Here is a 21,904-nt window from a genome sequence, read left to right as displayed (position 1 = left end):
GTAATCTGAGCTCTATAAATCATCAAAACGATACAAACAAAAAGTCATAACTGTTTTATTACAATTCAGTATCAAAACTAGAGCACAGAATGCTAAATGTATGACCCTAAACTATCTAAACTGTATCTTATTTCATAATATTTACCACAACGTCAGAAATACTGCATGTTTGATAGAACGTTGTATTGCACTCTAGTGCCTGATTAACTGACATCACAGAACACTCACACAAGTATGAGATACAATGTTTCCTCAGTGTGCCAATTCAATGTTTAATGGAATAACACATCATTGGCTATGAACTAATTAGCATCTGGTACAAAACTGAAAATATATCAACAACAATAATTTTTTTGTGAGGTAGGTATCGGTATTTATTAACCTGATAACATCTCTGTTTGAAATTGTGCTAGTTTAACTATACTCAGTCTGCGAAAAGGGCACCATTATTTTCCGCTTAATATTAGAAATAAGTAGTTAAATTTACCAATTATCATATATTTCAACTCCACAAGTTCTCCTTCCAAGATCAACTTTTCTTGATAATGTCACAACAAAATATATTTTGGGTAGGAGATAAAACATTTGACCTTGACTATTGAACCAATAAAATGAAGATTATTGGATCTACACTAAATGACTGTATTTCACATCTAAATATCACAGCCTACTGTCATTTAATATATATGAAATATTAATGTACAGTGCTCTGAGCTCTCGAAAATAAAGTTTTGACAAGCAGACAAATAGAAGGATGAACATTATATAATTACATTAGAGAATCCCAATATGGGGCCCTAATCTAGGTAGTTTATATGATAAAACAGTACTTTTGAGAATGATAGTATTTTGTTTCTGTGTTCCTGTATTAGTAAATAACAATACCTTTTTCAAATATCCAGTTTCATCATCGGACATGAGCCGTGTGATGATAGATGACAGCAGACTGCTAACGGAGACCGAGACGCTCTTGATCTTCGCAGACAATGTCCGGAAATCCCCAAACATGCGTAGCTCTTCTGTAATGAGCCACACCCACAGGGGATTGTCCACACACTCCTGTGACAGGACCAGGTCTAGCTCATCTTCAGCAAGTGTCTGTCAGGAAGGACATATTTCTCTCATTATCATTCCATCCAGTAAAAAGCACAGAAAATGTTCTAACCTAGAAGTTGGATTCCAGACAGGTTCAAGATTATACAATATGTGTAATGGAAATGCATATCAATATTAATTTCAAAACTTAGGATCTGTTTTAAACAGGTTGTTCCTTTTCACAGAAATAAGTAAACTGGAGTTCTTATAAAGGATCTAGCTTATAAGGGTTAACAGATTATACATGGTCTGGTTTATACAGGTTTACAGATTACACAGGGTGTGGTTTATACAGGTTTACAGATTAAACAGGGTGTGGTTTATACAGGTTTACAAATTATACAGGGTCTGGTTTATACAGGTTTACAGATTTTACAAGGTCTGGCTTAAATCTGTTATGAAACATACCTTATTAAATCTGGCCAGTCTATGGGTAATGATGAGTCGAGCGTCAGCGGTTGTCAAGGCGGCCATGCTTGTATGGTAAAATGGATGTTCCTGGAGTCTGTGTAGGGTGGGGAAATGTGTGTCTGCTGTACTGACTATACACCGAACCTTCCCAGGCAGCATTGGGGGCAGCCATGACAGGTGATTGTAAGCATTATTGTCTACTAACTGTTGAAAAGAACCATCACAGAATATTACATATACATGTAATAGTATCATTAGATTGTGAATGGATCAATTATTAATTCAGACAATATACTGTACATACAGTAAATAAAAACTGAATTTACTAAAGATATTGAAGACTTTATAATATTTCTATAGACACAAAATGACAGGTGTTTAAACACAATAGCTTCAACTAGTAAAAGTTGTGAAGCTGGCTTACCTCATTTATTGCGTCAATGATCACTAGAATGGCCTTGCCTTCTTCTCTCAGTCTAGGAAGACAGTCACGGAACTTGTCCTTATAAAACTTCATACAATCCTGTTCCTCAGGGGGCATGTCATCTGTTACCATGGAAACCACAGTTAATGGAATGGTAAATGTGATGTATGGAAATATTCAAAATTTATATATGAAATCAAACTATTTCAAGTTTTCCATCTCAAGCCAATTGTCAGGATCAAAGAAAAGGTACAGCCATACATCTGTTGGGTACCTGTCATCAGTGTAATATGTCACGTACTGTTTTATACAGAATTGTCAAGGACGGTGAATAAGATAGGTCTGGACAAAACCATACACTGTTACACTGTAAAGAAATGGGCCATAACTCTACTTACAGTAGGGCACTCATGGCTTCAGTTCAGTATGTACCACTATGCCATCCCAAGAGGTAAGAATAAGAGAACAAGTACTGCATGGCTCATACTGGTCAATCAAATATTCTTCAATCACTTTTATTATTTCTAAGCATTTTTGAAGGTTTACCACAGAGTTTGGGTCTAGTAAGACTCACTAGATGAGATGATATACTTTACCACAGAGTTTTGGGTCTAGTAAGACTCACTAGTTAAGAGGATATACAGTCAAACTTCGATGTTTCGAAGTTCAAGGGACTAACAGAAAAACTTCGAAACAGCGGGACTTCGAATTATTCATGGTTGACAATAGATCGATGTTTTCTTGATAATGACCATATCTGTTAACGTTACATGTCCTCAGTGTCTTCGTGTTGATCGTCGCCTGTCAGGCTCACATCGAAAAGTTTAGTTAATTTATACCTCAAACACAACAAAATAAAAATTCTTTTCATTAATTATACCTAAGCATTTTATTAATTAAACAAAATATGTATCGGTTACAAAACACTTATATCGCGTTTAACAGATAAAGCAAAAGAAGTACAATGCACACTTACGTAAGTCGTTAGGCTTTTCTGCTAAAGACATGTGCGTTTACGTTGTGCATATAAAATACGGAATGCCGATCGGTTGGAGAAAGCATGATTGAATGACAAATAATCGATTTACTTGGATATTTATGTATAAGTTTGAAACGTGACACTTTGAATATGAGTGAAGCTATCGCTAATTGTTTGTGTTTAAAATTGGTCCGGTTGTTTTACAGTTCCGTAAAATTTACTCACCGGCCGCTGATTTCAATGGCGGCGGAGATTATCAGAGACGACTACCGAAATGTTTTACCGGAGTGATTAAATGTCATGGCTTCTAAATACACCTTTTATCTATCAATTTGGTCTGATTATTAATTAACCCCATGACCGGGAGTGAAAACACACGCTATCGTTATCCCTATTGTCAGTCAGGGCATTTGGGGGAGAGGTGTGAAATCTTGCCGCAGGGGTCACGACAAACACCTGTCCAGTGGTCAGTACAGGTAAATTTTTTGTTCGAATCATGAGATGTCAATTACCTATAATATCATAGCTAACGGGTCATGAAAAAAGTTCGATACATCGAAAACTTCGATTTATAAAAATTTGAATCATACATAGTTTCGTTAGTAGTGTTATATAGTGAAAAAATTCGGGACCAAGCAAAAAGTTCGATACAGCGAGAAATTCGAATCAACGAAGTTCGAATCATCGAGGTTTGACTGTACTTTACCACAGAGTTTTGGGTCTAGTAAGGCTCACTAGTTAAGAGGATATACTTTACCACAGAGTTTTGGGTCTAGTAAGACTCACTAGTTAAGAGGATATACTTTACCACAGAGTTTTAGGTCTAGTAAGACTCACTAGTTAAGAGGATATACTTTACCACAGAGTTTTAGGTCTAGTAAGACTCACTAGTTAAGAGGATATACTTTACCACATAGTTTTAGGTCTAGTAAGGCTCACTAGTTAAGAGGATATACTTTACCACAGAGTTTTAGGTCTAGTAAGACTCACTAGTTAAGAGGATATACTTTACCACACAGTTTTGGGTCTAGTAAGGCTCACTAGTTAAGATGATATACTTTACCACAGAGTTTTAGGTCTAGTAAGACTCACTAGTTAAGAGGATATACTTTACCACACAGTTTGGGTCTAGTAAGGCTCACTAGTTAAGATGATATACTTTACCACAGAGTTTTAGGTCTAGTAAGGCTCACTAGTTAAGAGGATATACTTTACCACAGAGTCTTGGGTCTAGTAAGACTCACTAGTTAAGATGATATACTTTACCACAGAGTTTTGGGTCTAGTAAGACTCACTAGTTAAGATGATATACTTTACCACAGAGTTTTGGGTCTAGTAAGGCTCACTAGTTAAGATGATATACTTTACCACAGAGTTTTAGGTCTAGTAAGGCTCACTAGTTAAGAGGATATACTTTACCACAGAGTCTTGGGTCTAGTAAGACTCACTAGTTAAGATGATATACTTTACCACAGAGTTTTGGGTCTAGTAAGACTCACTAGTTAAGAGGATATACTTTACCACAGAGTTTTGGGTCTAGTAAGACTCACTAGTTAAGAGGATATACTTTACCACAGAGTTTTGGGTCTAGTAAGGCTCACTAGTTAAGAGGATATACTTTACCACAGAGTTTTGGGTCTAGTAAGACTCACTAGTTAAGAGGATATACTTTACCACAGAGTTTTGGGTCTAGTAAGGCTCACTAGTTAAGATGATATACTTTACCACAGAGTTTTAGGTCTAGTAAGGCTCACTATTTAAGAGGATATACTTTACCACAGAGTTTTGGGTCTAGTAAGACTCACTAGTTAAGAGGATATACTTTACCACAGAGTTTTTGGTCTAGTAAGACTCACTAGTAAAGAGGACATTTACCCAGTTTCTCCCCAGTAATGGCTTTGAGGATTCGTCGGTACATCTTCTCTGTCTGCCGGCTGTCCACAGAACATCCAACAAAATGGTAGACCACAGGTATGCCAGCCTGTAGTCAAAAGTGTATATACAATATTTAACATGTGAAGTATTTCGGTTTTCCATACGCAATTCCTTTCATTATGTTCACTGTACCTACATGTATATTGTATTGTTATGTTACATACATCTATACTCTTTACTACTTAAATTGTCAAAAAACAGTGAATTTGGAGCTATTGTTATTAGTTTGAGATACTTTTTTTCTCTGACCTTCACAGCATTCCATACAAGTTTTGCCATTACTGTAGATTTGCCATATCCCACAGGTCCACTCAGACACAGGACAGGATTGTCTCCCTTCTCTAGTCCCCAGTAACCGGGATCTCCTGGTGATTACAAATCATGAGGAATTTCTTTCAATATTTCTATATATGGAACTGAAACTAGTGCCTGTAATTATATCCTTCTTTTATCCACAATATAAAGGGGTAGTTTTTAAAAACATTGTATTTTATGGAATTTCTATGATTTTAGTTACAGATAAATGGTCTCTATTGAAAAATGGTCTAAATGGTCTTAATAGACAGGTCATACTAAATATTATTAAACATATAAATGCACTGTGCACTTAAAGAAAAACACAAAAGGGATGGGCTTAACAAAACCTTGTACAGAGAAGAAAGTTGTTTTCATTTACATATCGTTAGTGATTAAAAGACTTAAGATTATATTTGCAGATTAGTGCGTCAGGAACTTTTTATATACATGTATATCAATAATTATATATTAGTGCACCCATTCTCTTTTCCCTGTAAAAAGGGTGGCGTGTGCTTACAGGAGCAGGTGCTCTTATTTGGTCAGATATGGTAAATACCTCACTGTATTACCTCCATCCCTAATACTTACTGACAAACGACTTGTCATTTCCACCTGAAACAAAAAATACCATTAATAATTTTAAATTAGAACAACTATCCTGAGAAAGTATGATATTCTCTTTTCTAATCATCAAATCATTATCAGCAAACTTTCTCATAGAAACGCCAAATCAGTTTTCAGATGACCAGAATATCTAATCCTTGTATGTTGGAGATTGATCAAGCGTTTCATGTTGTTACATACAGATAGTCCCTCTATCACCATTCGCTGACAAACTGTTGTCACTTGTGTCATTGCCAGGTGTTAAAATCCAGTCAGGTGAAGTACAGACATCAATGCCTATACCTGAACCTCTAGGCTAGCTTTGGTATCAAAGGGCCATAACTCTTTTCACTTATATTTTGAGTCATTTTAGATCAGAGTTCGCAAATTAATGTATTTGTGAATGTGTCTGAAAAGGTAAGTTGAGGAAATAAAGTATTCTTTAGAATCTTTTTACCACACTTTTGTTAATAAACCATCCACAAATGTCTTAAGACATTTGACAAAACTACATCGATAATGTTCTGAAATTATTGTCAAATAAAATATAGTTTTGATGTGTGTGATATTCTAAAGCACGTTTTACTTCTTTGCTTGAACAATTAAACAAACGTGGCTGCCAACAGCTTTCATTTTGGAAGACAATGTTTAAGAGATTGGAGGAATCATATACCTGATAGCTGTAATCCATCCATGGAGTCACCCTTTGCATAACTCAGCATTAACTTCAGTAGATCTTCTCGACCCGCAACAAATTCAGACTTTTTCTCCATGTACAGACATTGATTCTCCATTTCTACAAAACAGAGAAAAAAATGAATATATACAAAAAAATGACATCATGTAGTTCATAACAAAAGAAATTTGCCAACAAGCTTAATATAACTAACTCATCATTAACAAAGTATGATTTTATGTACATGATGTTCATTTCAATTTTCAAACATAGATATGAATACTAATGCTTTATTCAAGTATTATTTCTATTTCCTTCTCACAAATCTATAATCTCCTTTATCAACTGACTAAACAATTTGTCTCCATTTAACACAATATTTTCCCCCTAGAAAGATGATATTATTTTAATTGGGATTTATTGTGTAGATCAACGGAGCTAACTACCTTGTAGCTCTGGGTCTGGATTCTTTACAGCCTTCTGATCTGGGTAGGTTCGCATTATAGCTTTCCGTAGAAAATCTTGTACCTTTTCTGAAAAGTCCTCCAATCCTTTAAGTTTTATCTACATAATGGGAGACAAATCAGGATACAAGTAAAACACTAAAATTAACAAGTCCCTAAACTCAGTCAAAGGAGTACCTATCAGTCAATTAACAAGCCCCTAAACTCAGTCATAAGTGTAACTATCAAACCAATTAACAAGCCCCTAAACTTAGTCATAAGAGTACCTATCAGTCAATTAACAAGCCCCTAAACTCAGTCATAAGTGTAACTATCAAACCAATTAACAAGCCCCTAAACTCAGTCATAAGTGTAACTATCAGACAATTAACAAGCCCCTAAACTCAGTCATAAGTGTAACTATCTGACAATTAACAAGCCCTAAACTCAGTCATAAGTGTAACTATCTGACAATTAACAAGCCCCTAAACTCAGTCATTAGTGTAACTATCAGTCAATTAACAAGCCCCTAAGCATTGTCATAAGTGTCAATTAACAAACCCCTAGACTCAGTCATAAGAGTAAGTATGAGTCATTACAGTAATTTTGATTTAATTGTCTTTTGAAAATAGCAATATCATCATATTTTCATTTTTTTTAAACAGCTTATCTTTTAATTTTCTGAAATATGTACTGAACCTTTTTAATTTTCTGAAATTTTGTTACTACTTCATTTCTTTAAACACCTTTTTCTTCTTTTTCTTTCTGAATATTACTGTACCTTTGAATTTTCTAAAATACTGGGGGTTTTTTTCAAAACACCTCACCTTTTTGTTTTCAGAAAAAAAAACCTGTTGGTAAAATCTTTGCATATAGAAAATAACCTCATTGTAAGTGTGAAAGATTGGGTGTACTTAATTAAGATACAGGTATTCAGCCAATGTGATATCTAATCAAGCAAAGCACCTACTTAACCACTCTGCCTTCATTCTGTATATTATCTTAAATTAGCTATTCATGCAGTGGGAAAAAAGACTACTCTACACTTCAAACTAATAGATGATGGTTTGATAGCTGGCAGAGAATGATATCATGTCAATATCAGAATAGATCTATGAATTTTTGGTTTACCACATACCCTTTCCCTTCCAGATTCTGCAGTGACACCTTCCACTTCACAGGAGTAGGGAAACACCTGATCTGGAAACCTGGCTCTTAGCTTCTCTCTTAGGACCTGGTGTAATGAACAAGTGATTAAACATATTCCATCAGCACCAATATATCTTGTTTACAAACTGAAGGTGATATAAGAAATCTATAAGTTCTCTGCAAACATTTCCTCCCTGGTTTATGTTATATTGAAACAAATCTCTTCAAAATAAATCCATGTTATAAAATGAACAAATAGTCTCTCAATGTCTACACTCTTCTGAAAGTTGTCCCCCCTGTCTAGGTTTATGATAAAGACATATATTTTCTCCCTTTGTCTATATTATACTGAAGACATGCACTGTCTTTCCTTGTCTTTGTTATAATAATTAAACAGAAAGTTGTTTTCCCTTGTCTATTTGACACAAAAGATGATTTGTATCCCCTTGTCTATGTTATAATGAGACCACAAGTTGTCTCCCCTTGTCAATGTTATAATGAGGCCACAAGTTGTCTTCCCTTGTATATGTTATAATGAGACCACAAGTTGTCTTCCCGTGTCTATGTTATAATGAGGCCACAAGCTGTCTCTTTGTTGATGTTTTTTAACTTATTCATGCATTTTTCACCATTTTACAAAGGTAATTTATAAAACTAAACAATTCATGGACTTAGTTCTATGATTTTCCTGAGAGACTTTAACAAAATTTCAATTTCCTCTGAAAAAACTGAAAAAGTAAAAAAAAAAAACAACAGCTTGAACAATACAAGTCAGCTAAGAAACATTGTGACGGGTGATTTGATGAACACCTCTAACTTACCCTCAGATGTTCTTTTTTTACTGGCTCAGTGTCTATGAATCTTCTGTGGTATTCATGTGGAAGGTCCTTACAGAAATCCCCATTCCGAAGGAAAAATGCAGCATTTGGATTTTGTTTCCTAAAATTGAAATACTCAAAAAATATGAAACAATGTTCTGCATACCATAGGACAGAAACACTGCAGAATAAACCTATGTTTTTGACAGGTATTAAAGATTTGTTGCCTAACCTAAAATGTATACAATATACAGTACTAGTTATACAGTGGGATTATGGCCAGATGCTGAATCCATTAGCATGTGTAAAACAGAAATAATTGACAGTTAACTCCCAGGTTTGAATGTGTTCATTCTCAAACTATGTCTATGTAACATAATATTTCTTCTTGACAAATCTTATCATAACTACGATGAGTTCACTATAATTAAGCTCAGTGTTTGGCCTCCATGTTAAAGTTTACATGTGTGACCTGTACATGACCTCTGTGTAGGGGTTACTTGTAAGCTATGTACATGACCTCTGTGTAATGTTTACCTGTAAGCTCTGTACATGACCCCTGTGTAAGGTCTACCTGTAAGCTCTGTACATGACCCCTGTGTAAGGTTTACCTGTAAGCTCTGTACATGACCTCTGTGTAATGTGTACCTGTAAGCTCTGTACATGACCTCTGTGTAATGTTTACCTGTAAGCTCTGTGTACAGCCTCTGTATTAAGATTTACCTGTAAGCTATTTGGATGACATTTGTTTAAGGTTTTGTTTAAGTCGATGTGGAGGGCACTTCGGATCATCGGTATCACAGGGCCAGAGAGGAGACAACTTATAGGACACCTGGGCAGGGAAGCAGAGCTGGCATCTATGTGGCTGTGGAGGAAGAGAAACGACAAGTGGACAGGAAAGACTGATCAGTAAGACCAAGATAGTAAGATATATAAAGTGCATAAAGACAGTGAGGAAAGACTGTGAATGAAGACCAAGACAGCGAAGTGATTCCGGGCTGGGACTTGATCACCCCAGTCGGCGCACCTCTGGAGGTTGTAGTGGACAGCGCCGAAACGACCTAGGAAGGAGGATCCACCTGAAGACGGAATCATGAAGCATCTAATCCAGCAAGATGTGTACAGGTAATTTCCATTCCGGGCAACCGGTGACCGCCAGGAAAGTCTGGATGACGACTGTGAATAGAGCAGTGACAACCTGGATAGGCAGGAGGCAGTTTGGAGAGACAGACAACAAGGGTGTGAAGGCTTAGCAGGCTAACACACATCTTCTGTGAGGAGGAACCTTTTACACCAGCTATAGATCGATACATAGAGAGACACCCCCGGGGTCGTGCGAGAGCAGGGGAGGATGAGCGACCCAATCTGGAGGACATTATGGAAACGACACCGGACCGAACAAGGACTGAGATTTTGAACATCGGAAGCACATGCAGTTGTGGAAAGACCTTGAAGAACGAAAGGGGGCTAAAGATACACAGAGGGAAGATGGGGTGTGCACCAATTCTGCGGATGACACAACGCACAGGGCAACCTGGTGAGACGGAGGAGGAGGTGGTCCAGGACTCAAACCACAGTGACCACAGCGTCCATGTGTCAGACAACGAGGAGGGCAGCCAGAGAGAAGAAGTAACATCAGGAGAGACAGATAGTCAGCAAACAGTTGAACCCAGGGTACAGAATGCTGAAAGCACTCAGAGAAAGGCAAGGATCAAGTGGCCACCAAGTAGTAAAAAGGTAGAATGGGAGAAGTTTGACCAGGATGTAGACACAATCTTAAACACATCACTAGCAGGAGGCGTAGATAGAAAGATACAGGGCATGGCGACAATTATGTACAATGTAGGATTGGACAGGTTTGGTGCAGAGGAGGTGAAGAAGCAAGGAGAGGTGACAGCAAATAAGAACAGAAGGCAGAGAGAGATAGCCAACCTGAGGAGAGACCTTAGACAGCTGGCAAAACGATTCCGAGCAGCTGAGGAAGAAGAGAAGGCAAAGTTGTCAGAACTGAGAAACATGGCCAGGGAGAAGTTAAAGACTTTGAGAAGAGCAGAGAGAAGTAGGCGAAGGAGAAAAGATCGAGCAAGGGCACGAGCCAGATTCACCGCCAATCCATTCCAATTTACCTCACGGCTGTTAGGTAAAAGAGGCTCAGGAGTGTTAAGAGCAGGAAAGGAGGAAGTAGAACAACATCTGAGAGACATGCATAGTGATCCAAGGAGGAATGAAGATCTAGGCGTGAACGAGAAGCTGATACAACCAGAAGAACCTGAACACCTGTTTGATGATGCAGAGCCCAGGCTGAGTGAGGTCAACAATGTCATCAGGAAGGCCAGAGCATCATCATCACCTGGACCCAACGGCATCCCATACAAGGTTTATAAAAACTGCCCAAGGTTGACTATGAGGTTATGGAAACATCTACGAGTGGTGTGGAGAAGAGGAAAGTTGGCTGACAGCTGGCACCAGGCAGAGGGATGCTTTATACCAAAAGAAGAGAACTCGGAGACACTCAAGCAGTTCCGAACTATTTCCCTGTTGAACGTGGAAGGGAAGATATTTCTAGCAGTTCTAGCAAAGAGAATGACCACCTACATGCTAGACAACCAATACATCGACATAGCAGTGCAGAAAGGAGGGGTACCAGATGTCTCAGGGTGCATTGAACATACTAGCATACTTTCACAGATCATCAGAGAGGCTAAGGAATTGAAAGGAGAATTAGCAGTAGTTTGGTTAGACCTAGCAAACGCTTATGGATCTATGCCTCATAAGTTGGTTCAGATGACGTTGGAGCGGTATCATGTACCAGAGAAAATACGATTGTTACTGCAGAGGTACTTCGACAGATCAAGCTAAGGTTCACTGTCCAAGATTTTACAACATCGTGGCAACGTCTGGAAGTAGGGATTGTGACAGGATGTACCGTGTCAGTGATTCTATTCTCGGCGGCTATGAACTTGATGGTGAAGTCTGTTGAGAAGATGAGCAGATGACCTTGGATGAGGGCAGGCGTACGACAACCCCCTGTCAGGGCATTCATGGACGACATGACCATTAGCACAAAGACCATCATTGAAGCTAAATGGACCCTCAAAGAGATCGAGGAGATGGTTAACTGGGCTCGGATGAAGATCAAACCAACAAAGTCAAGGAGTCTCGTACTAAAGAATGGAAAGATGCGGGAGCATAAATTCCAGGTAGGCGAGGAGGTTATTCCAACAGTGTCCGAAAAGCCAGTGAAGTGTCTTGGGAAGTTCTTTGATGACACCTTGGGTGACACCAGGAATGTAAGAGAGACAAGCAAACAACTCGAAGGATGGATGCTCGCTGTAGACAGAAGTGCTCTACCAGGGAAATACAAGGCTTGGATTTACCAGCATGGAATACGTCCAAGAGCACTTTGGCCTCTACTTGTGTATGATGTGCCATTGACTACAGTCGAGGCGATGGAACGATCTGTGAGCAGTTACCTTAGAAGATGGCTCGCAGTCCCCAGGAGTTTCAGCAGTGTGGGATTGTATAGCTCAGGTACCAAGTTACAGTTGCCCATCACATCAGTAGTGGAGAGTACAAGGTCACGAAGGTCTGACAACTCCTATTGCTACGAGACAGCAAGGATGTCAAGGTACGGGACGCCAAAGTGAAGATCAAGTCAGGTCGGAAGTGGACGGCGAAGAAGACAGTGCAAGAGGCAGAGTCACGTCTGAGGCACGGAGACATCGTTGGCAGTGTGGCAGTGGGAAGGCAGGGACTCGGGTGTGACATCGAGGACGAGATGGGGAACATCGTCTGATAAGGAGCGGAGGCAGTTGATTCAGAAGGAGGTACGCTCAATGGAAGAGGATACAAGAATGGTCAGAGCAGTGGGAATGAAGAAGCAGGGAAGTTGGCTGAACTGGGAAGGAGTGCGCCAGAAGAAACTGTCCTGGAAGGAGATATGGAGTATGGAACCCCAAAGACTGCAATTCCAGCTGAAGTCTGTATACGATGTGTTGCCGACACCAACCAATCTTGCGACATGGGGTATAACAGACGATCCCAAACTGTAAGCTTTGCGGGAGGCCAGCAAACCTGGACCATACCTTATCTTCTTGTTCAGTTGCCTTGGCAGATGGGAGGTACACGTGGCGACACGATAAGGTCTTGTCTGTCCTTGCAGATACACTGGAGAGGAGCAGGAAGAAACCAAGGAAAAAGAAAAGGGGCCTGCGATTTGTAAACTTTGTCAAGGCCGGGGAGCAGACTACGAGAAGCACAGTGGAAGGGAGCGGATTGTTAGGAACAGCAGGAGATTGGCAGATGAGAGCAGACCTCAAGGGACGCATGCAGTTTCCACAAGAAATAGCAGTTACCAATCAGAGGCCAGACATCGTCCTGTGGTCTACATCCATCAAACAGGCTGTTCTTGTGGAGCTGACCGTGCCATGGGAGGAGAGAATCGAGGAAGCCCACGAGCGGAAGCGGAACAAATACCAAGATCTAGTAGCAGACTGTCAACAGCAAGGGTGGAAAATGTGGTGTCTTCCAGTGGAGGTGGGATGCCGAGGTTTCGTTGGGCAGTCGATGTGGAGGGCACTTCGGATCATCGGTATCACAGGGCCAGAGAGGAGACAACTTATAGGACACCTGGGCAGGGAAGCAGAGCTGGCATCTATGTGGCTGTGGAGGAAGAGAAACGACAAGTGGACAGGAAAGACTGATCATTTAGACCAAGATAGTGAGATATATATAGTGCATAAAGACAGTGAGGAAAGACTGTGAATGAAGACCAAGACAGCGAAGTGATTCCGGGCTGGGACTTGATCACCCCAGTCGGCGCACCTCTGGAGGTTGTAGTGGACAGCGCCGAAACGACCTAGGAAGGAGGATCCACCTGAAGACGGAATCATGAAGCATCTAATCCAGCAAGATGTGTACAGGTAATCTGTCAGCTCTGTACATGACCTCTGTGTAAGTTTTACCTGTAAGCTCTGTACACGACCTCTGTGTAATGTGTACCAGTAAGCTCTGTGTAAAGCCTCTGTACGTGACCTCTGTGTAAGTTTTACCTGTAAGCTCCATGCATGACCTCCATGAAGGTGATTGATGTGCCATTGATCCAGTCATACTGACTGCAGATGTCTGAAGGAACTTCTTTCACGGATGGGACCCAGCCATACCTTGTATATCATACAACAAAAACAGTCCACATCATTATTTACTTTGAAAAGATCACAATTAATTCAATTCCATTAATATTATTTTTTATAAATATTCTTATAAATTCAATGGAATAAAAAAGATAAAAATGTGTTGAAGAAAAAATATCCAGTGAGTAACTATATCTGTCTATGATGTTCAGGTTGTTTTAAAGACATCCAAAATGAAACCTACTAATAAAATTGGAAGAACATTTAAGTTTCATAGCTGACTTCAATATTTTGAAGACTTTGCATGTACATAATACAGACTTTGTGAAAACAATCAATGAAAGTATTGCCTCACTGAATACATCACCTTTCTCCTGTGAGGTTTATAAAGAAAGGTGTGCCCTCATTTTCTGAATGACATCGATCTATCTCCTCCATACAGGTGTAAATCGTGTCTGATGTGGTGGAATCCTTGGGTACACCCCAGCGAAGGTCACACTCCACCAAATATAGAGATCGCTCCTCGCACCATTCACGCAGCTCAGGAAACACCTGTGAATCAAGATTTAAGAAAAAATATGCAAAAGTTTCAGCATTCAGAAATCATTTCTGAGATACCCTTCTCATGATGACAAGATATTCCAGTCATTATATCTAAGGAAGTACCCACATTTTAGTTTGTACTTTGCTTCTATGTCCATGTCCATATTATACAATTGGCATATCATAAAAAAAAAACATAGGTGCCAGGGGATAGGAGAGGGATTTAGAATGTATATTGTGTGAGATGTGTCTCTTTGCAAATATATTGAAAGAGTGATACTGGTTTGACAATTCTTGGTGCTCTAGTCCTTTATATAGGGTCAGATCTACATATTCATCTCCAAGCAGAGCACTAAGATGGGAGCTCATCATAATGTCAGTGATATGTAAATATTTTTGTTTTTATTCTAAATATCAGTTTTGAACTGTTGATAGTAATTTCCAAAATCTACGCATCATTTGTATATATATACCTTTTTGACAAGAATTTCTCTTTCATTGAAGAAATCAGTAAATGTTGAAGAGACGAAGACACGGACTGTTTTCCATGAAGAAAGGTTTCTTGTATCTCTAGGACTCTCAGTGATAGAAACATTTCTTTCCCCAATACTCTCACAAGATTGCTCTGCTTTTTGCCAGCATTTTGTGACAGTGTGTGTCACACTATTTTCATCAGACTGTGCTACTGTCTCCTGCTTTGTATGTTGCTTTGTCATTTTGAAGAAAAAAAAACAATGATTTAACTTAATTCAATAAGGATGTATCCAGCTGAATACAGCTTTTATAATGCAGGTGGTCTCTTAATTACAGATTTTATCTTAACACAGGAACAAGACAAAAGAATCTTTATTTAACGACACATATTTGCAACAGTTGACATCAGCTCTCAGGAGCTTGTATTTCAACACATATAAACAAATAGTGAAACATGAACAAAGTAAAAACAACAAAATTTGTCACAAGAGTTAAGTCTCTTAGAGTTGAAATACTAAAGTCTGTCAAGCATGTACGTGTATGACAGTGTCTATATATACCAACCGGTTTCGATTCAGCAGGTACCTGGCTAGGGTTAGGACCATCTCCAAACAGATACCTCTTATACATACTGTCTGTGGGCACTGGCCTCAAATCTAGGTAATTCAGGTCTGCTCATGATCATCATTTATTCACCAGCAGCAGAGCAGACCTTAAAGAGACACAATGTACACGTACATACATGGTTATTTGTTATAAAGATTTTTTTTTCTGTGTATTTTCAGAAATTGCCAGAATTTCCTGATGGCAAGAAACAACATAGCTTGCTGAGATACATGTATGTGTCTTCTTTTTCCCCCCACTTTCTAATTCACATTTTTCTTTAGAGCTCAAGGTAAAAGTAAACTCCTTACGTTTTTTCATTGCACCTTTTTGATAGTCAATCAAAAAGACAAAAGGCATTTTTGTGAGAAAATATTGTAGATTCTACATATTCAAATCATTGATCATCAAACCAAATTTGCGAACTGGACTTGGCTAAATGCCTTGGTCCAGCAGCTGGTTAGTGCGTCTGTCAAGTTCAGTATCAACTGAATAAATTTCAAAGATCCTTCACAGGTTTATGTCCTCAGCCAATATTTATATAACTGTTCAGTTCTAAAGCTCAAACTCAAGGTTTTGTGCTCAAAAGTAATGTCTGCTCTTTACATTTTCCTGTCCTAGCTGTTATATTTGGTGTGTATGTGTGTCAAGGAAGAAGAAATGTAATGGGACTTTACTAGGCTGAATGCCGGTGGCCAGCTTAAGCAGGCAGCTGGAATGGTTAGAAAATAATTCTCAGATTGCGTCCCTCTCAGACTGTAACGTTAACTCATGATCAAACATTGGCCTACTGCACCGTCCAGCTAACCCTTACTGATCATCACGAGTAGAGTTCCGAGTCCACGCGTTGATTTCACAGATAGCTGCATTTCCCCTCTCCTGTTGCAAATACATGTTTTATTGTGGTTATATATCAATAAGTACTAGTTGCGTTATCGCTAAACATATACTTACAACATATATGAAAAACCGCAGGCCTTTTGCAAAGATCAGAAGATGGTCGCATGCTGAATGGAGCAGTCGTCAGCTACTACATTGTAATTAGCTAGTACTAGTAGTAGTCGTTGCTACGCCCCCATGCTCAGGGTGCACCGGTGTTAATATGAGCCAGCAAATGTATCATTCACAACGTAAAAATACTTATATGTCACTGCTCATTGAAAATTATCATAAAAACCTACAGACTGACATAGGTTTTCCAGCAAGGAAACACTTCTCAATTCATATTTTTGTTTACAACTTTTGGCAGAAACTTCCGGTTAAAATATAAAAACTAAAAAGGGCACCGAGGCGTTACAAAATTTCCGGATTTAATCACATCAAGAAAAACAATACTTATTTTTCTATCACCGAGACATCAACCGATTTTCTAGAAACAAAAAAACAAATGGTCCAGAGCCAGATTTATTGCATACTATCTTTATGGATTTTTTTCGCGGGGGTCTTTTTATTCTTGAAAACAAATCATAAATCATAACATATACTTAAACGTTAAGCATCGCATCAGAAAGTCCCCATCCCACCATAACTAAACCCCTCCTTCCGCATTCCACCATAACTAAACCGACCTTATCAAACCACACCCTCCTACTCCACACATCAAACCACATCCTCCCACTCCACACCTTAACCGGCCTTATCGAACCACATCCTCCCAATCCAAACCCCGACCGGCCTTATCAAACCACATCCTCCCACTCCACACCTCAAACGGCCTTATCAAACCACACCCTCCCACTCCACACCTCAAACGGCCTTATCAAACCACACCCTCCCACTCCACACCCTCAACCGGCCTTATCTAACCACACCCTCCCACTCCACACCTCCACCGGCCTTATCAAACCACACCCTCCCACTCCACACCTCAACCGGCCTTATCAAACCACACCATACCACTCCACACCTCAACCGGCCTTATCAAACCACACCCTCCCACTCCACACCTCAACCGGCCTTATCAAACCACACTCTCCCACTCCACACCTCAACCGGCCTTATCAAACCACACCCTCCCACTCCACACCCCCACCGGCCTTATATAACCACACCCTCCCACTCCACACCTAGACCGGCCTTATCAAACCACACCCTCCCAATCCATACCTCCACCGGCCTTATCATACCACACCCTCCCACTCCACAACTCAACCGGCCTTATCAAACCACACCCTCCCACTCCACACCCCACCGGCCCTTATCACTACCACAACCCTCGCCACTCTCCATCACCTCAACGGCCTTATCAAAATCACACCCTCCCACTCACACCTTCGACCGGCCTTATCAACAACACACGACCCCGCCACTCTCCACACCTCGACCGGCCTTAATCAAACCACAAACCTCCCACTCCACAACCTCGAACCGGCCTTATCAAACCACACCCTCCCAATCCACACCTCGACCGGCCTTATCAAACCACACCCTCCCACTCCACACCTCAACCGGCCTTATCAAACCACACCCTCCCAATCCATACCTCGACCGGCCTTATTAATCCACACCCTCCCACTCCACACCTCAATCGGCCATATCAAACCACACCCTCCCACTCCACACCTCAATCGGCCATATCAAACCACACCCTCCCACTCCACACCTCAGCCGGCCTTATCGAACCACACCCTCCCACTCCACACCTCAACCGGCCTTATCAAACCACACCCTCCCACTCCACACCTCAACCGGCCTTATCAAACCACACACCCTCCCACTCCCACACCTCAACCGGCCTTATCAAACCACACCCTCCCACTCCACACCTAGACCGACCTTATCAAACCACACCCTCCCACTCCACACCTAGACCGACCTTATCAAACCACACCGTCCCACTCCACACCTCAGCCGGCCTTATCAAACCACACCCTCCCACTCCACACCTCCACCGGCCTTATCAAACCACACCCTCCCATTCCACACCTCAACCGGCCTTATCAAACCACACCATCCCACTCCACACCTCAACCGGCCTTATCAAACCACACCCTCCCCACCCCACCCTCCACACCTCCACCTCCGGCCTTATCAAACCACACCCTCCCCTCCAACCTCCACCCTTCATCAACCACACCCTCCACTCCACACCTCAAACCGCCTATCAACCACACCTCCCACTCCACACCTCCCACCGGCCTTATCAAACTACACCCTCCAACTCCACACCTAGACCGGCCTTATCAACCACACCCTCCCAATCCTACCCCCCACCGGCCTTATCATACCACACCCTCCCACTCCACACCTCAACCGGCCTTATCAAACCACACCCTCCCACTCCATACCTCGACCGGCCTTATCAAACCACACCCTCCCACTCCACACCTAGACCGACCTTATCAAACCACACCCTCCAACTCCACACCTCGACCGGCCTTATCAAACCACACCCTCTCCCACTCCACAACTCAACCGGCCTTATCAAACCACACCCTCCCACTCCACACCCCCACCGGCCTTATCAAACCACACCCTCCCACTCCACACCTCAAACGGCCTTATCAAACCACACCCTCCCAGTCCATACCTCCGCCGGCCTTTTCAAACCACATCCTCCCACTCCACACCTCAACCGGCCTTATCAAATCACACCCTCCCACTCCACACCTCGACCGGCCTTATCAAACCACACCCTCCCACTCCACACCTCAACCGGCCCTTATCAAACCACACCCTCCCACTCCACACCTCAACCGGCCTTATCAAACCACACCCTCCCACTCCACACCTAGACCGACCTTATCAAACCACACCGTCCCACTCCACACCTCAGCCGGCCTTATCAAACCACACCCTCCCACTCCACACCTCGACCGGCCTTATCAAACCACACCCTCTCACTCCACACCTCAACCGGCCTTATCAAACCACACCATACCACTCCACACCTCAACCGGCCTTATCAAACCACACCATACCATTCCACACCTCAACCGGCCTTATCAAACCACACCCTCCCACTCCACACCTCGACCGGCCTTATCAAACCACACCCTCCCACTCCACACCTCAACCGGCCTTATCAAACCACACCCCCCAATCCATACCTCGACCGGCCTTATTAATCCACACCCTCCCACTCCACACCTCAATCGGCCATATCAAACCACAACCCCCCCACTCCACACCTCAACGGCCATATCAAACCAAAAAACCCTCCACTCCACACCTCAGCCGGCCTATCGAACCACACCCTCCACTCCACACCTCACCCGCCTTAATCAAAACCACAACCCTCCCACTCCAAACACCTCAACCGGCCTTATCAAACCACACACAACCCTCCCACTCCACACACCTAACCGGCCTTATCAAACCACAACCATCCCACTCCACCCTCAACCTGCCTTATCAAACCGCACACCCTCCCCACTCCACACCTAGACCGACCTTATCAAACCACACCGTCCCACTCCACACCTCAACCGGCCTTATCCAAACCACACCCTCCCACTCCACCACCTCAACGGCCTTATCAAACCACACACCACCACTCCACACCTCAACCGGCCTTATTAACCAACCCCTACCCCCCCCCACCCCCCCACTCCACACCTCAACCGCCTTATCAAACCACACCCTCCCATCTCCACACCTCAACCGGCCTTATCAACCACACACTCCCACTCCACACATCAACCGGCCTTATCAAAACCACACCCTCCCACTCCACACCCTTAACCGGCCTTATCAAACCACACCCTCCCACTCCACACCCCAGACCGGCCTTATCAACCACACCCTCCCATTCCACACCTCAACCGGCCTTATCAAACCACACCCTCCCACTCCACACCTCCACCGGCCTTATCAAACCACACCCTCCCACTCCACACCTCAACCGGCCTTATCAAACCACACCCTCCCACTCCACACCTCGACCGGCCTTATCAAACCACACCCTCCCACTCCACACCTCAACCGGCCTTATCAAACCACACCCTCCCACTCCACACCTCAACCGGCCTTATCAAACCACACACACCCACTCCACAACTCAACCGGCCTTATCAAACCACACCCTCCCACTCCACACCTCAACCGGCCTTATCAAACCACACCCTCCCACTCCACACCTCGACCGGCCTTATCAAACCACACCCTCCCACTCCACACCTCGACCGGCCTTATCAAACCACACCCTCCCACTCCACACCTCAACCGGCCTTATCAAACCACATCCTCCCACTCCACACCTAGACCGGCCTTATCAAACCACACACCCCCACTCCACACCTCAACCGGCCTTATCAAACCACACACCCCCACTCCACACCTCAACCGGCCTTATCAAACCACACGCTTCCACTCCACACCCTCAACCGGCCTTATCAAACCACACCCTCCCACTCCACACCTCAACCGGCCTTATCAAACCAAACCCTCTCACTCAACACCTCAATCGGCCTTATCAAACCACACCCTCCCACTCCACACATCAAACCACGCCCTCCCACTCCACACCTCCACCGGCCTTATCAAACCACACCCTCCCACTCCACACCTCAACCGGCCTTATCAAACCACACCCTCCCACTCCACACCTCAACCGGCCTTATCAAACCACACCCTCATACTCCACACCTCAACCGGCCTTATCAAACCACACCCTCCCACTCCACACCTCAACCGGCCTTATCAAACCACACCCTCCCACTCCACACCTCAACCGGCCTTATCAAACCACACCCTCCCACTCCACACCTCAACCGGCCTTATCAAACCACACCCCCCCGCTCCACACCTCAACCGGCCTTATCAAACCACGCCCTCCCACTCCACACCTCAACCGGCCTTATCAAACCACGCCCTCCCACTCCACACCTCAAACGGCCTTATCAAACCACACCCTCCCACTCCACACCTCAACCGGCTGTATCAAACCACACCCTCCCACTCCACACCTCAACCGGCCTTATCAAACCACACCCTCCCACTCCACACCTCAACCGGCCTTATCAAACCACACCCTCCCACTCCACACCTCCACCGGCCTTATCAAACCACACCCTCCCACTCCACACCTCAACCGGCCTTATCAAAACACACCCTCCCACTCCACACCTCAACCGGCCTTATCAAACCACACCCTCCCACTCCACACCTCAACCGGCCTTATCAAACCACACCCTCCCACTCCACACCTCGACCGGCCTTATCAAACCACACCCTCCCACTCCACACCTCGACCGGCCTTATCAAACCACACCCTCTCACTCCACACCTCAACCGGCCTTATCAAACCACACCATACCACTCCACACCTCAACCGGCCTTATCAAACCACACCATACCATTCCACTTCACCCCCGAACTTTAA

At 42.7% G+C, this 21,904-nt stretch overlaps 2 protein-coding genes across 3 annotated transcripts in view; one reads left to right on the top strand and one right to left on the bottom strand.

Moving 5' to 3' along the window:
* Positions 1 to 16,830, bottom strand: part of LOC117327691 (telomerase protein component 1-like) — a 27,735-nt gene extending 10,905 nt beyond the window's left edge. For both annotated transcript variants that reach the window (XM_033884800.1, XM_033884801.1), the window contains exons 1-15: positions 16,537 to 16,830; positions 15,544 to 15,691; positions 14,979 to 15,212; positions 14,330 to 14,514; positions 13,882 to 13,992; positions 8,834 to 8,951; positions 8,002 to 8,097; positions 6,867 to 6,984; positions 6,418 to 6,540; positions 5,730 to 5,753; positions 5,094 to 5,209; positions 4,785 to 4,890; positions 1,931 to 2,052; positions 1,504 to 1,710; positions 886 to 1,098 (exon numbers count right to left, since the gene is read on the bottom strand). In XM_033884800.1, the coding sequence (XP_033740691.1) occupies positions 886 to 1,098; positions 1,504 to 1,710; positions 1,931 to 2,052; positions 4,785 to 4,890; positions 5,094 to 5,209; positions 5,730 to 5,753; positions 6,418 to 6,540; positions 6,867 to 6,984; positions 8,002 to 8,097; positions 8,834 to 8,951; positions 13,882 to 13,992; positions 14,330 to 14,514; positions 14,979 to 15,212; positions 15,544 to 15,609 (1,839 nt within the window). In that variant the 5' untranslated portion in view covers positions 15,610 to 15,691; positions 16,537 to 16,830. The remainder of the gene's footprint in view (positions 1 to 885; positions 1,099 to 1,503; positions 1,711 to 1,930; positions 2,053 to 4,784; positions 4,891 to 5,093; positions 5,210 to 5,729; positions 5,754 to 6,417; positions 6,541 to 6,866; positions 6,985 to 8,001; positions 8,098 to 8,833; positions 8,952 to 13,881; positions 13,993 to 14,329; positions 14,515 to 14,978; positions 15,213 to 15,543; positions 15,692 to 16,536) is intronic.
* LOC117328377 (proline-rich extensin-like protein EPR1) lies at positions 16,660 to 21,904 on the top strand. Its single transcript, XM_033885905.1, has 2 exons — positions 16,660 to 16,668; positions 18,914 to 21,904. The coding sequence occupies exons 1-2, from the start codon at positions 16,660 to 16,662 to the stop codon at positions 21,902 to 21,904; spliced, it is 3,000 nt and encodes a 999-aa protein (XP_033741796.1).

The sequence above is a fragment of the Pecten maximus genome, chromosome 5 (genome assembly GCF_902652985.1).
Source record: "Pecten maximus chromosome 5, xPecMax1.1, whole genome shotgun sequence".
Lineage (NCBI taxonomy): Eukaryota > Metazoa > Mollusca > Bivalvia > Pectinida > Pectinidae > Pecten > Pecten maximus.
This window is presented reverse-complemented; position numbering and strand designations above follow the sequence as displayed.